General features: G+C 37.8%; 1 protein-coding gene across 2 annotated transcripts in view; it reads left to right on the top strand.

Moving 5' to 3' along the window:
• The first annotated feature begins 7,062 nt into the window (after positions 1-7,062).
• The window catches only part of LOC106053346 (uncharacterized), a 61,781-nt gene continuing 51,462 nt past the window's right edge, over positions 7,063-17,381 (top strand). The window contains exons 1-2 of one of the 2 annotated variants that reach the window (XM_056020226.1): positions 7,063-7,251; positions 8,134-8,213. In XM_056020226.1, coding sequence (XP_055876201.1) covers positions 7,237-7,251; positions 8,134-8,213 — 95 coding nt within the window. In that variant the 5' untranslated portion in view covers positions 7,063-7,236. The remainder of the gene's footprint in view (positions 7,252-8,133; positions 8,214-17,381) is intronic. The other variant, XM_056020227.1, reaches the window with a different exon arrangement.

Genomic DNA, 17,381 nt, shown 5'->3' with positions numbered 1-17,381 from the left:
AAAACAATTGGTTAAAATATTTCTAATCACACACTGTATAAATTGCTAGTGTAGATCTATTACAAATTTAATTATATGACTGATCCAAACTAATTGATAGGCCTACAACTACGCGTAATATAAGCTTTGTCTTATTATTATTTATGTTTTATATTTTCTTGTCTAAATTCTTCCAGTCTGTTTATTAATTCTGTCTTTTTCTAAACTCTACGAGTCTATTTCTAATATCATAGTTTCTAAATTATACCAGTTTGTTTCTAAATTATACCAGTTTGTTTCTAAATTCTACCAGTTTTGTTTCTAAGTTCCACTAGTCTGTTTCTAACATTCTGTTTCTAAATTCTGCCAGTCTGTTTCTAAATTCTGTGTCTGTTCTAAATTCTACTTGTCTAATTCTAGTTATCTTTTCAAAATTTTACCGTCTGTTTCCGGTAATGTGTGTATTAATTTCCTGACTTTTATTTGGCCTCAGTTTGACTTATGTAGATCTATATTGCGCAAATTCAATATCTTGGTCAATTTCAAATGGATTGGCAATTCAGCATGCATAAATAAACATTCTTATCGATTTATCGATCTGTCCCTAATCGAGCCGACGCTTGTATCAATACATAAGCCATGCAACTACTCGTGCAAAGTAGTCCCCAGACTTAGGAGTATCTGGGCCAATAGTACAGCCATTGATCTTCCAATAATTTTCAATGTGTCCGCTCCAAGTTGTTGCTCTTTCTTTGTTGTGTCGTATCAGCGTTAGCATTGAGCTGATTTATATGTTGCAACGCAGATTAAAATCGGACAGTAAAATGGTGTCAGAAGTTCACTTGTAGTAGGAGCAAAAAAAAAAAACGAAACATTTTAAGAGGCTTTGATATTAAAGAAACATTTTAAGAGGCTTTGATATTAAAGAAACATTTTTTTTTGAAGAAAATCGTACAGATTATTTTTTTACAAAATATTGGTGCAGGCTTATTTTTATTTTAAATAAAAAGTTTCAGCAGTTCTTCAAGGAAAAGTTGCTATTTGATTTGTGTTGTCTGTCTGTCCTTATGTACGTCTTAAGTTTAGATCTTAAAAATTAAAAGTGTTATTGAAAATTACCTAGGTTTTTTCCTTTTTTTTTTTTTACAATACCTCTATTCAGGTTGCACATTCATGTGCAAAACCTGGAACCTCAGAAACGGCTCTAACTCTTTTCTTAGAAATCTGGTGTATATTGTTGGTCACACTTGGGAAATTTCTAGTTTGACCGTTAATATGTCTTCAAAGTATAAACAAATTCTTTAAATTGGAATGGAGGACTAGAAAATACTTATATTGAACAGACCAAACGTCCTGGGGTACTACGCATGTAGGACCCGGTCATTCAAGAGTTTAATAAGTTATGTTCGGAAACATTTTACGCACCGTCTTTTAAGTCTTGATCTGTCATTTAAATATTATAATAAAGTGTAATAGATTGATTCATTCGCTTAACCAGGATTTTGTCTCGGGTGGGAGGGGGGGGGTAAATGTTTCATTTTTTACACATCTAGGAGTTGTATAAAGAAGGTATTGTCGTTTTTTTTTTTCAATGTGCTTTTTTTTTGACCCGATGAAGAGTTTGTAAGCTGAAAAGAGACACTGTAAAAATATTGTATTAAGATTTAAACAAAAAAAGTTAAATGTTAGTCCGCAACATTTCGTCTGGATTGGAGGATAGTTTGCGTGTGAGTTTGGTAGATCAACTGGATTGGAGGATAGTTTGCGTGTGAGTTTGGTAGATCAACTGGATTGGAGGATAGTTTGCGTGTGAGTTTGGTAGATCAACTGGATTGGAGGATAGTTTGCGTGTGAGTTTGGTAGATCAACTGGAGCCGCTTACGAGTTTTGTGTAGTGCTAACTTGGTTTGTATGCGGCCCCATGACTATCTCAGATTTATTGCTATTCCCTGTTGTCTTTCAATAGGTTTGGGCTAGGATTTAATAATCTTTCATTCTGAAGGAGTATCTGAAGCGTAAAACAAACAAGTGGCTGTGTTTCTCGTGAGAGGAAGATCTTGTAAACAAGATTTGAAATGAATAAAGGGACATAATTCTATTTTTAGTTATGAAAAGAACATGCTAGAGTTACTCTTTTTTTAAGACTGAGGTTGCTGAAAGTTATTATACCGCAGTAGCTCCGAGCATTCACATTCTGGTTGCTTGAATTAAACTATACATAAGAATAATGGATTCATTCAAATAAATGTAATATCACTAAACAATAGTATTCATATTCTATCTATAATTAATAATGAATGCTGAAAGGATCCTATTTTTATTGAATAATTAGGCCTATAATCCTAATGGTGACACAGATGGGGGTAGTGCTGTGATTGTTTTAGACTACGCAAATCGCCCCAGGCCAGCACTAGACGAACGGTCAACCGTGACGAGTGACAGTACACGCCAGTTCAGCAAAGACCCGTGTTATAAATATTACACACTCAAGTCACGGCGACTGTGATCAACCAGTGGTCAAGCGACGTTCCATCCGATTCTAGAAGGCCTGTAGGGACCTAATATTAGAGCGAGTGTGTTAGAGTCAAGACACTTCACGTTACCTCCCAATGTGACCAGTACGAGGCGAAGTCAGAACCAGCAGGTGTGTAAAGTCAGTCCGGAACAGAGGCAAAGTTTTTGTACAGTGTTAATAGTTTGCAAATTGTACAGTTTGTCTGTGATGTATTTGAAATTAAACTGTAACTGTTACTTTGGAGCCCCGAGTTGTCAAGTTCTTTGAGTTAGTTGTGTCGTGTGGTGCAGTTTGCAGAGAGCCTGGATAGTGAGAAACGTTAGGCCTACAGTATGTATATATAGTTCATCGTGGTTCGATGGTGACCACTTTTGTCATCCAGGGGGCTGAGGGCTTTGCACTAGGGTTTTCTGCCTCCTCGTGTGGCTGGTCAGACTATATAAGCCTGGAAGGTTCGGCTGCACACTGCGCAGGTTATTCCAGCTGGAGCTAGTGTCATTAGCATTCTTTTTTTTTTTCTCTGACACTTTTGTTCTGCCAGCGCTGTTCTCTTGTCCTTTGCAATTTGTGCGCCAGTTTTCACAGCGCGACGCCATGAATCTCTGTCATGTGCTTCTGTCTCCCAGGTGGCTGGGTCAATGCTGAAGGCTTTCAGAGAAGCTTTGAGCGTGTCCCCGAGGCGTTTTCTTTGTCCACCTTGTGAGAGCTTTCCTTCCCTTAATTGGATATACAAGAGTCGTTTAGAAATGGAACTGCATTAGGATTGTGTTAATAGTGAATTAACTTATGGTAGTTAATTATTTGGTTTTGGTATCGAACAAGGGAAAGAAATTGTACTTGACTGATAGGGTGGTATAAGTTGAATTAGTCCCCTTTATACTTTGCTTTAAAGTTTGAAACTAACAATAGATAACTATAAAACCTTTTTTTTCATAAGCACCTAGCTGTCATTGTGGTTAGTGTATTGTCTTCAGTAGGCCTAAGCCCTCGAGTTCGAATTCAAGTCGTAACAACGTTTTTCAAAAATAAAATGCATACAACACACTGTAGACAATATAAATCTCTTGCACTACAGATACAACACACTGTATACAATATACATCTCTTGAACTATAGATACAACACACTGTATACAATATACATCTCTTGCACTACAGATACAACACACTGTATACAATATACATCTCTTGAACTACAGATACAACACACTGTATACAATATACATCTCTTGAACTACAGATACAACACACTGTATACAATATACATCTCTTGCACTAGAGATACAACACACTGTATACAATATACATCTCTTGCACTACAGATACAACACACTGTATACAATATACATCTCTTGCACTATAGATACAACACACTGTATACAATATACATCTCTTGAACTACAGATACAACACACTGTATACAATATACATCTCTTGCACTAGAGATACAACACACTATATACAATATACATCTCTTGAACTACAGATACAACACACTGTATACAATATACATCTCTTACACTAGAGATACAACACACTGTATACAATATACATCTCTTGAACTACAGATACAACACACTGTATACAATATACATCTCTTGCACTATAGATACAACACACTGTATACAATATACATCTCTTGCACTAGAGATACAACACACTGTATACAATATACATCTCTTGCACTACAGATACAACACACTGTATACAATATGCATCTCTTGAACTATAGATACAACACACTGTATACAATATACATCTCTTGAACTACAGATACAACACACTGTATACAATATACATCTCTTGCACTACAGATACAACACACTGTATACAATATACATCTCTTGAACTATAGATACAACACACTGTATACAATATACATCTCTTGCACTACAGATACAACACACTGTATACTATATACATCTCTTGCACTAGAGATACAACACACTGTATACAATATACATCTCTTGCACTACAGATACAACACACTGTATACAATATACATCTCTTGCACTATAGATACAACACACTGTATACAATATACATCTCTTGAACTATAGATACAACGTTATTTCTTCCCATTTTACCATTTAGTAAATTAAGTAGTGGTAATTAATTAACTGTGTTTAATATCGAAAAAGGAAAATAAATCTGAATGTTGCTGTTTTAAAACAAATATTCTTTCCTTTAGATAAGCTTTGTTTTTTTAAAGCATTTTTTTAAATTTTGCTTGTGTGATGAAACATATTGACCAGTGTTATTGTGTAAGATTGACCTGTATTTTGGAAATGAGGACATTTGTAACATTGGAAATAGGAAATGCTTTTCTGAATATTGCTGGCTGACCAGACTGTATAAAAGATGATTCTGGCCATTTCTGGCAATAGACTTTCTCTATTACACTTTACCTCTCGAGAGACGATCTTTTCCCTTTGCAAATAGTCTAGTAGATCTTAATTGCAAAGAGTTTCTGAAGTCTCCGTTAGAAACCTTGTATCCTTTAGTATGTAGGCTATATAATGACTAGTAGGAAATGTGTTTTTTTTAACTCACTCTGTCTGCATTTCTCCCACACCCAATCTTGGATCGAATTGAAGAGAGAGGTTTTCATCTATAAACGCTCTGTAGGGGAATTTTAAACTCAAAACCATCTGGAGGGGTTTTAAACTTTAAAACCATCTGGAGGAGGGGGATTTAAACTCAAAACCCCTTTGGCTACGCTCATAGATTTTATAGTGTGTAATTTGCTTTTTTTTTTATATTGAAGAGGTACTTTTTAGCTTCAAACCCCAACTGGAAGGGAGAGGGGGGTTAAACTCAAAAACACCTTTGGCTACGCTCATAGAATTTTGAGTGTGTAATTTGCTTTTTTGATATTGAAGATGGGGTTATCGTAAATTTTGGATGGGGTTTTAAAATCAAAATCTTCCTCAACTGTGCTGTTGGAATTTGGGATTGTTGTTTGCATTTTTTTTGTTTTGTTTTATAGAAGGGGGGATTTAACTGCAAAAACCTCTGGTAGGGGGTTTAAAATTCAAAACCCCTGTAGGGGGTTTTAAACTCAAATTCCCCTGGTAGAGGGATTTGTATCTCAAAACCCCCTGATAGGGGTTTTTAAAATCTCAAAACCCCCTGATAGGGGTTTTTAAAATCTCAAAACCCCCTGGTAGAGGGTTTTTAACTCAAAACTGCCTCGGCTGTGCTGTGGTAAGTGATGATTTAGTATTAAAATCTCACCTAAAATAAACAAAATGAAAGAAAAAATCAGTCACTTAATTCCGCTCCCCCCCCCTGGGGGGGGGGGAATTTTATTTCGGGGGGGGGGGGGTTGAACCCCAAGAACCCCCCCCCCCTGGCTACGCCCATGTTATACATGCATATAAAATATAAATGGTGATAATTTGGAAGAGTCTCTCCCTTCATTTTGTTTTACCTTGCCCTCAACTCTTCATCCGAAATTTCAATAATAGGCCTACAACAAGGGGAGTAAGGATTAATTAATACTATTGCAACAGAAGACTACTATATACTACTCTAGATGAATATATTCTAACATTATTTTTTCAAAACTAATGACTTCCGAACAGGGGTCCCTGGTTGAAATCCTGGTGAAGACTTTGATTTTTAATTTCGGGATCTTTGGATACATGTGAATTCACTCAGCTCTAATGGGTACCTGGCATTAGTTGGGGAAAGTAATGGCGGTTCGTCGTTGTGCTGGCCACATGACACCCTCGTTAACCGTGGGCCACAGAAACAGATGACCTTTACTTCATCTGTCCCACAGATTGCAAGGTCTGAAAGGGAAACTTTACTTTTACTTGCTTATAGAATGGAAAAAAATTGCTCTTTAATTGAAAATAACTCAACGTCCTTTGATCTCCATAAGTGACAATTGTTGTTTTTAAGAAGCTTTCAATCATTGCCATGTAAATTACATACAATAATGTAATTTAACTGTACATAACAATCAATATTTCTGTGTATCAAGACACGAGAAATGTATTTTGAATCTCTAAAAATTTATAAATTTTGTTTTTTTTAACTTTTCAACAGATTCTCAAAAAGAAAAGCTGTCAAAATAAAGTTCATGATGTGATCTATTTTAGCTCTCAACTTTATTTGTCTTTCTTCGTGTCGTACAAATCACAGAATTGATCTCAACGTACAATTCCTTGTAGGTTCCCTTATCTTTTAATCTCAAGTATTGGCTACAAATTGAAACACTGTCAATCGTTTTAAACCTCTCTTCATCTCCTATCACACACACACACACACACGCACAGAACACACACACACGCAGAACACAGAACCGTTCTTCCTTACAATGATTGTGACATAGATACGGGAGTGTGCGTGTGTGTGTGTGTGTGTGTGTCTAAATGGATTACGAAAGAAGAAACACAACCAGAACAGTTTATCGACAATTCTTTCTTTCTTCTTTCTGTAGTGTGATGAGAATTTGTTCTGTACACGTGAGCTAATCTCTTTGCCAATACATCGAGATTGACAGAGCCTACATGACACATTTGTGCCCCACGGTAAACCACAATGTTACACAAACATATATTTGTGTTTCAAAACAAAATCTTACCCACAATCTATGATTGCACATTATTATAGACGTACATAGTGCTACAGAGTATATCAAACTTACAACATCCCCCAAATAGAATAAATACCATTCAAAAGATTTTCCAAATGCTATAACTGGACAGAACGGTTACTTTTCATGTTGGCTTTATGGCAATGCAAAAGGTAGGACTTTGTTGAGTATGTCGATGTATCGACCAAAGTTTATGTAACAACAAAAAGTGTTATTAAATTATGAAACCGTACTTTTGTGAAAACAGTTACTAAAAATGTTTTAACGGTCTTTTGACTGAGGAAATAAAGTTCACATAAATTGTGTCTTTAAACTTAAAGAAGGGTCTAAAAATATTTAGAAAGAATTCATCAAAGTTGTAATGGCTAGTTAAATAACTCAAGTCGTTGTATGTTGATTCCATCCAGGAGCTAGCCTTTTGAAATGATAGGGAACAATCACTCTAGCGGATCGATGTTTGAAAAAAAAATCAATATTCTTTGCATACATTTTAAAAGTATGACATTTACGTGTACAATTGATGAGACATTGACATCGAGTGACATGTGGAATGTGCCAGTTCCTCATCTAAGGTCAGGCTGGTGATAAGAACACGATGTGAAAGCTCAACTCAAACAAGTTTGACATGCTTAGCATTGACTGATTTATTTTATTTTATTCTCTAGTCCAGTTATTATTTATTCTTTGTTGTTTAATATTTATTTTTTGTTCTTTTTCCTTTATTTTATTCTTGGTTTCTTTTTCAAATGCTAAATGTAGATCATAAGTCGGTGGTTAAGGAACATATCTGTATAACTTAGACACTTGTTCAGATTGCAGTAACAAACTTAGCTGCTAGACTGACCAACTGCTAGACAGACCAACTGCTAGACTGACCAACTGCTAGACAGACCAACTGCTAGACTGACCAACTGCTAGACTGACCAACTCAAACTCAATTTGCTTCTTTGTTTTATTTTCATATCTTTACTATTTGACAAAAGACCGCGTTCAATTTGTTTGTCTTTCTACATGCATGAATTTCATGAATTCAGAAAGTGCTAGGAACGAAGTTTCACTTGTGTGCCAAACTTATCATCTTGTGTCGAAGGCTTTGCTATCAGAGTCAAAACAAGTAAGTGTCTGTAATATATGAATATAGTAACAAAATATATTTTTATTAAATATTACAAACTTTGTATCTGATCTGTTAGGAACTGACACTCCACAGAACGGAAAAAAATACTAGATGACCATTATAATTCAACCAGTATAAGCAACTATAAAATGTGCTATACAAGAAGCCAACACACATTTTGTATTTCATTTCAAACATTCACGTTTTCGGTGAACTCAAAGCAAACGGAACTCGTACTGGGCCTTCTCTTAGGAAATGTGCAATTATCAAACTTCTTTTTCCCTCTTAATAGGGAACGTTTAATAGTTTGTCCATCAGTGTCCCTATACCCTCAATGGGGCCTCATTTCGATACTAAAGGGATGCAGATTATTTATCATATTGTTACGACGTGGGATTGAACGAAAGTAAATAACTCACCGTGCTCTCAAGGATCGCTGGTATCTCCAACTATGATCAATTAATATCCCCGATCAAAAGACATAATGTCACAATCTCCAAATCGAATTTACATGTCCCGATTCACTAACACAATAGAAAAAAAAATCCTCAATCAAGAAATCCAAACTCTTAACTCCTCAGTTAACACATCAACACGGTATCTGGAAATTTAGGCACCGGATATTTAGGCACCGCCGGATATTTAGGCACTCGGAAATTTAGGCACCCGGATATTTAGGCACCCGGAAATTTAGGCACCCGGATAATTAGGCACCCGGAAATTTAGGCACCGGATAATTAGGCACTTTTTGACAAGGCGGAAAATTAGGCACCGGATAATTAGGCACTCTTTAATTAGCGACCTTAATTTTGAAAGTAGTTTTAAAATGTTAACGTATATGTTATCCTTAGGCTATGGGCTATCGGTGACGTTATAAAAAAAAAGAGCAACTATAACGATTCTTACTGAATTTTCATGATATAAAAGAATAACTGACAAAACGAGGAAAAAAATGACAATCGTGAGAATGTGTGGAAAAAATGACTCCGGATTAATAGTCATTATAAAATATAGACCTCACAGGATTCAGTGAAGGAGAGGTAGAGTTGATTCTCCTCTCATTGCTTCCTGACCTTAGCCCTTCCTCCTCTAAAGGAGAGGATTTGTGGCGGGTAGATGTTGAACTAGGTCGTGAAAATGACGCAATGAGTCTCAAGGCTACACACTGGAGTACAGGGAAGGGTACAGCATTGAACATAACTGCTAAAATGGAAGTCTGAGAAAATTGTCTTCTTATAGTGGGTATTGAAATGAGCAGGGTGGATTTGCGCGCGTTACTTATAGGAATTAAATATGTTGATAAACTAAAGTAGTATACATATTTGATAATATCATTAATATCTATTATCAACACTCCTTCTTTTATATTGTTAATGGGTAACCCCTTTAGGAAGATCTATTGTGGGAGTGTATAGGTGTGTTACGTCCTTCAAATGTGGTCATTAACTTTTATTGAATATATATATATATATATATATATATATATATATATATATATATATATATATATATATATATATATATATATATTGTTAAGGCCTCCGCGCGGTGTTGATGCTTGGCAATCTGTCTAGTGTAGATCTGACTGGAAGTAACGCTGAACACAACTAATTCAGTAACACCGGCGAAAGGCCGAAACAATCAAATATGTAGTCGACGCTGATGTTGTTCCATAACGATATTTAATAATCAAGAAGGGAATCGTCTGCTGTCAGCTATGTCCGTAAATCTGTATCTATTCTATTGTACTGAAGTCTTCTACTCTACACGAAGCGTCTTCCTTTTAGCGTCGCTTAGAGCGTTCTTATTTTTAAAAGATCTGTCACGTCACTTGTCGCTGATTAAAACTTTCCCCTTATTCCCGAAACAAATAACTAATTCCTAATCATATCATAACAACTCCTCCCCCTCCCGCTAAAAAAAATTGCCTGTCAATTTTTTAATCTGCTGTCTTAGTCTTACAATGTGCAAGGGCCAAAATGTAGGGAAACATAAAAGACAACACAACTTGAGTCTTGATTGCGATTTCAACTTCTCTTTCTGTGTCCACAATCAAGTTCCTCTGAACACATATTTCCCTCAAGTGTCACTAACTGATACTGTCCAATGTGATGTGTCATAGGTGACCGCAGACATAGTTCGTTTGTGCTGACACTATAGGTGTGTCTATCTATACTTCATCACATCACGTTCCAGAGGTTACACCGCTTTCCCTCACACGTCAGGACAGACAATTTACCTAATATGACAAATTGACATTTATCAATACTCGTTCTCCCACTATACACCTAACGTTCTTTCGGGCATTTACAAGTGTATTTTATTTCCTCTCTCCACTTACTTGTCCCCACACGACCTAACTCTTGACTGATGTATGATCATGATCAAATACAAAGACTAAATTATAAAACTTACTTTTTCGTGATGTAACTACATCGTCGCCTTATAAATGCCCTTTCTATTCATACCAACATACATACAATTCATACATACTACCCGAAATTAAATAATTAACATGAGTCAATCTAATACTAACCCAATGGCATGTATCTTATAACATAAATATACTATTCAAGATACCTTAAAACAACCTAATATCCGTCTAGTTATGCCTACTAGTTAAGTCAATCAATGAAGAATGAAATACTTAAACTAACATCTATTTACATATTTATAGACATACTAGGGTCGTAGAGCGTTATGTCATATCCGCTATCTGCCCGAGCAATGCATTTGTTCTCTCCAACTGGAGTTTACATCTCTTCTTACTCCACTATCAAACTCATATGACCTTCTACCTGTGTAGTCATCTCTTCTTTCATCACAGTCGGACCTAGGCCTGCGCCTCCTATCCGAACTCGCAATCTTCTGTTCAGACTGTTCTGCCCTACTCCAACAGTCTCTAGCGATGTGCCCATGTTTATGGCAGTTAAAACAATTTCTGTCCTTTCTGGGTTTGTTTCGCCTCATGTTGCCATACCTGCTTTTCCAACTTCTAACCTGTTTGTCAGAAGCGGCTCTGACACCTGCTACATTTCCAAGTAAAACATCTCTAGATAACCTCGGCATGGCTACCCCTTCGCAATACCCTGTGTATAATGGAGATCGAAGGAACACTTTGCACGCTTCGAATCTCTTAACTGCGCCGTCTGCCAACCTGACTGATTTGGTATAGCCTAAATAATCCTTAGATTTCACTAATCCCCCTCGAACTGCGAGTGTACTGCTAGCTGTGTCTCGGATCACATTTACCGGTTTATTATTTATCATGCCTGGATATAGTTTAAATCTATCTTCCCCACAATCAACGTAATTAATTTCTTCATCTGGTTCATTATGTCCACTATCACGATCCCTGTCTTGGATGCTCCTTACAAAATTAACCCTATCTGGTGGCCGATTATCCCTCTCTTGTCTACGGTTTCCTTGATTACCTCCCCTGTCACTAGTGCCACTATTATCCTGTGTATTCCCATTGCCAGCTCCATTCCCTCTATGTTTCCTACACTGGTATGCCATGTGTCCCTTTTCCTGACAGTTAAAACATGTAACATCCCTAAGGTTTCTATCACCCGCTTTAGGTCTAGCTATTCTCCTATCATAACTTTCCCTGCCATTGTTTTCATTTTCCCAAGGTCTATCATTTAAGCCCTCATAACTATCCCGACCATTGTTCCCACGTTTCCTGGACCTATCATTTCTCCTACCATAATCCCTATCATTACCATCATTTTTCTTTACATAATTTACCAGGTCAATAACTTTTTTGTGGTCGCTAACTGAAAGTGGGTTGTTTGGGTAAGCATTCTTAAAGATCCTAATAATTTCTACCAAGTCTTCAATTACCTTAGGGTTTCTTTCTTTAACAAAGGACTGTAACTGAGGGTCACACTTGTTGATAAAATTGTCAATCAGAATAAAGTTCTTCAACCCCTCGTAGGTGTTCTCTACATTCTCGAATCCGAGCCATTTAGTGAAGAAGTCCTTTTCTGAGTTGATGGTTGTCTGTGGATCAACTTGGCTGGATGGAGTGTTTTCGTAATACTTTTTTCGGAACGTTGCCGCGTTGTGCCCGTATGCGTTTAGTAGTTCCTTCTTTAGCACCTGATAGCTATTTTGCATCGAGTGGTCGTGGTTTTGGCAAATCGTGAGGGCTTTCCCATGTACGAAGTCCAACAAGATTTCGGACCACTCCTTCTCTAGGACGTTAAACTTTGCTAGTTTAATTTCAAAACGTTTTAGATAGTCGCCGATGTCGTCCTTGTCTTCAGCAAAAGGTTGGATTTTCTTTTTCATCCATGCGGCGCTACTATGGCTTTCTATGTTGGCGCTATTGTTGCTGTTCCCTTCGGTGGGCACACTTACACCAGCCTCTATCCTCATCTGTTCAACCTGAATTCTCACTTTTCTGTCCGCCTCTTCTTTCTTCTCCCTCTCTACACGTTCCGCCTCTCTAACCTTTTCCCTCTCCAACTTTTCTGCCTCTCTAACCTTTTCCCGCTCTATGCGATCTGCTTCTTCTTTTTCTTTTTCTCTGGCTCTTTCAGCTTCTCTGACTCGTTCCCGCTCTCTGCGGTCTGTTTCTGCCGCCACCATCTGCTGCAAATAGGCGGCCAGTTCTTTGCCGCGTAGTTCCAGTTCTGTCTTTGCCTCTTGGATTAGCTTTTTCCTAAACTCTTCTAGGTCGTACCCTGGAGCAGTTGCCATATTACTTATTTGTTACTTTACCTCGCTTTTTATTTAAATTATCTTACACAAAAGCCTAATATCTTCTATTACCTATGTTCTATAAATCAAATTATCTTTTGAGCGTACCCTCGCTCCGCGGCTTCCTAATATCTCTTAATTCAAATGAATTAAATTCGTCACTCTACCCTTGGAGTCTAGACTACCAACTCCGACTTATAATAACTTCTGTACTTTCCAAGATACACTTAGTATCCTTGGTACCAGTGTGTAGGCTACACTCTGACCCGACTGAATACGATGTGCGACACACGCACATTCAACCGACTACGTGTTACTCAACACGAGTCGCCGGTAAATAGACCAACCTGTCTATTTACAAATACTAAAATTACTAATGGGCAATCAGGCTTCACCTCGATTGTTCCCCAGATCTAGTCTAGATTACGCTAGATCTTAGTTACTTCTTACCTGCTTTCACAGCCAGGAGTGTATATAACTTACTCATACAAATAAACTATGAAAATTAACCTAAATACGATAAACACCAAACTATAGATCTAGTTCAAATGAATGAGACTTTCGTCTGACAGTAAGACTTAAGACGGGAGTATTACAACCAATTAATACACAACGTTACTACAAAAAAAAAATGCTTAACTAAATGATCCACATTCACACACAGGACGAATTAACAGCTAAACGTATATCTGGACCTCTTGCTAGATTACACCTAATTTTAAGGATATCCCCAATCCACCACGATTTAACCTGGTGGTGATAATCTAGCGAGTGGTCACTTCCCTACAGACTCTAATTATTCTAAGGAGAAAGTAGTTAAATAACACTTGACTTATCTGTCTAAGAAGCGGCGATAACTCCACAGTCAGTCTCGGGTCCACTCTTCCTACGCTAATGTCTGTCCCGGCGGCAAGGCTCACGGCGATGTCTTCCCTAGCGGTGAGATAAGGACAGCGAACGTTTCGGCTCTCCAAGGTTCTTCGGTACTGGTCTGCAACGGCTCCGGTTCTTCGGTGGTACGGCGTCTGGTTCTGGTTCACGGTGATCTGTTGTCTGGCTCCGGTTCGTCGGTGGCGTAGAGTCTGGTTCCGGTTGCTGGTTCCGACGCAGGTACGGTGGTTCCTGGTGGTCGTCTGTCCCAAGTGAAACTGGAACGGTCCAACAGTTGACACAGCGACAAAGTGAAAGTCCAGTGCTAAAATACCGGCTATCTGGCTATCTAACGTGTAGCACAGATTCAGCCGAGACGTAGATCAAATTAGCAGTACTGTACTTAAGTGCCGTAGGCAGTAAGATGGTTCCTACGTCACAAGTTCTTTGGCGGGCGTGACCTCAACGGTCGATCTTGGCCTTGCAGAGGTGACCTTCACGTTCGTTCTCAAGATGCCGGGCAGGCGATATCTCTTCAGTACGGCTTCGACAGGACGGTTTTCTTCCCTTCCACAAACTGTAGCCTTCTCGATACCGAACTACAGGCTTCAATACGATGCCCCAACGTATGGGCCTTTACAAATTACAAATGTAGATCTAGATCTATATTTCGTTACCTCCTAGGTCTACGAGTCCAGGATCTCACTGGCTTTCCTTCGCCGACGTGGCTGTATAATCAGGGTCTAGCTGCAGACTAGGCCGATGACGTTAACTTCTGCCTCCTCCTAACAGAGGGCTTCTATCCTTCTGGATGTTGCTGCCAGTGAGCTCCGAGTCTGGGGTCGCCACGTTGTTAAGGCCTCCGCGCGGTGTTGATGCTTGGCAATCTGTCTAGTGTAGATCTGACTGGAAGTAACGCTGAACACAACTAATTCAGTAACACCGGCGAAAGGCCGAAACAATCAAATATGTAGTCGACGCTGATGTTGTTCTATAACGATATTTAATAATCAAGAAGGGAATCGTCTGCTGTCAAGTATGTCCGTAAATCTGTATCTATTCTATTGTACTGAAGTCTTCTACTCTACACGAAGCGTCTTCCTTTTAGCGTCGCTTAGAGCGTTCTTATTTTTAAAAGATCTGTCACGTCACTTGTCGCTAATTAAAACTTTCCCCTTATTCCCGAAACAAATAACTAATTCCTAATCATGTCATAACAATATATATATATATATATATATATATATATATATATATATATAATGTAAATGTATGTAATATAATATTTATATAAATTGCAATGGAAATCGCAAAACGGCTAGAAATTACGATAAAATATAATGTTTTGAAAATGTAAAAAACGTTTATGGAAAAGACAGATGAGTTAAAAATTTAAATATCATTTTTTTGGAATATTGGTCTCTAATTAATACTTATTCTGCTTATAGAAGATTGTTGATTTTCCAATTTAACCCCGCCTTCTCTATCATAAACCAAATATATTTACTACAATTTTCGAGAAGGTATGATTCCCCCATTTCTTTTGTGTTCAGTACCATATACAATTTGTTTTCTTCAGAATGAAAAAAAAACAAACAACGACAAAAAAGGTTTCATACACACATTATTAAACACACACACACACATATATGATTAAAAAACAAACAAAAAAAAAAACACTCGTTTCCTTAACTTTCAACACTGCCCAATGAAATGTAACTATCTTCATTTCCCTTAGATATATATATCATGGGCGTAGCCAGGGGGGGGGGTTCTTGGGGTTCAAACCCCCCCCCGAAATGAAATCCCCCCTGCGGGGGGGGGGGGGGAACGGAATTAAGTGACTGATTTTTGCTTTCATTTTGTTTATTTTAGGTGAGATTTTAACACTAAATCATCACTTACCACAGCACAGCCGAGGCAGTTTTGAGTTAAAAACCCTCTACCAGGGGGTTTTGAGTTTAAATCCCCCTACCAGAGGGTTTTGAGATTTAAAAAACACCTATCAGGGGGTTTTGAGATACAAATCCCTCTACCAGGGGGCTTTGAGCTTTAAACCCCCTACAGGGGGTTTTGAATTTTAAACCCCCTACCAGAGGTTTTTGCAGTTAAATCCCCCTCTTCTATAAAACAAAACAAAAAAAATGCAAACAACAATCCCCAAATTCCAACAGCACAGTTGAGGAAGATTTTGATTTTAAAACCCCCTCCAAAATTTACGATAAACGCCATCTTCAATATAAAAAAAGCAAATTACACACTCAAAATTCTATGAGCGTAGCTAAAGGGGTTTTGAGTTTAAACCCCCCTCCCCTCCAGTTGGGGTTTCAAGCTAAAAAGTACCTCTTCAATATAAAAAAAAAGTAAATTACACACTATAAAATCTATGAGCGTAGCCAAAGGGGTTTTGAGTTTAAAGCCCCTCCAGATGGTTTTGAGTTTAAAATTCCCCTACAGAGCGTTTAGAGTTGAAAACCTCTCTCTTCAATATTATTTTAAAGCAAACTACAGTCACCAAATTCTATGATCGTAGCTAAATATGGTTTTGAATTAAAAACAAAACAAAAAAACTCCAGAGATTTCTTAGTTTAAAACCCCTCAACAGATGATTTGACGAAAAAACTTTCCTTTTCGATATAAAATCTAAAGCGAAATACAGGCATGTAATTCCAAGAGCGTAGTCAAGAAAGGTTACAAATTTCTACCAGTGGCTTGGGCTCCATTAATTAAGTGTGAATAGTCTTCTGCCGAAATTGAAAATCATTAAATGTGTCTCAACAAAGATGGCTAAGACAGATTTTAGGAGTCAGTCATAGAGATCGGGTCTAAATAAAAGAAATCATATGCCGAACTGGGAGTCCAATCCTTAATAAGGTTGTGACAGAGCGTCGCATGAGGTTTTGCGGGACATGTTCTCCGACAAAATGAATTACGCAAAATAAGAGTTGCGGAAACAGCTTGCCGGAAAATGCGCCGAACGGCGCGAGAGGGTCTAAGTCAGTAATAATAGCACATCAGGTTTTTGAAATAAAACTTTTTAATAGCAAGATAAAAGATAATGCACTGTAGTTACCTCAGAATATGCATTGTGTTGGCTTTCAATACCAGAAATAGTGCTCGGCGGCGGGGCTTCGCCCCGCGCTGGGGGAGCGCTGCGAACTCAACCAGACCCCCTTGCTAGCAAGGGCGGGGAGTCTACAATAAACAATAAACGTCTTCCGAAAGGGTCAGAATGTAATAAAGATTAATTATGTACACACACACACACACACACATATATATATATATATACATATAATTTTTTTCCGCGGGGGGGGGGGGGGTCAGGGGGGAATCCCCCCCCCCAAAACCCTCCCCGAAAAAAAATCCTGGCTACGCCCATGATATATATCTATATATTATTTTTATTATTTTTTTTATTATTATGATGTTTTTAACAGAAATGTGTCTATCAAAGTTTTTGGAAGGCCTCTAAAATATAATACCCAGACTTCCATTTGAACACCTTTGTGTTTCCATACCCTTTATTCCAGTGTGTAGCCTTCAGATTCAATACGTAACTTTTACGACCAAGTTTACATCTACCTG

Source organism: Biomphalaria glabrata, chromosome 2 (assembly GCF_947242115.1).
Source record: "Biomphalaria glabrata chromosome 2, xgBioGlab47.1, whole genome shotgun sequence".
Lineage (NCBI taxonomy): Eukaryota > Metazoa > Mollusca > Gastropoda > Planorbidae > Biomphalaria > Biomphalaria glabrata.
Note: the sequence above shows the minus strand (reverse complement) of the source record. Positions and strands in the feature narration are given on the sequence as shown.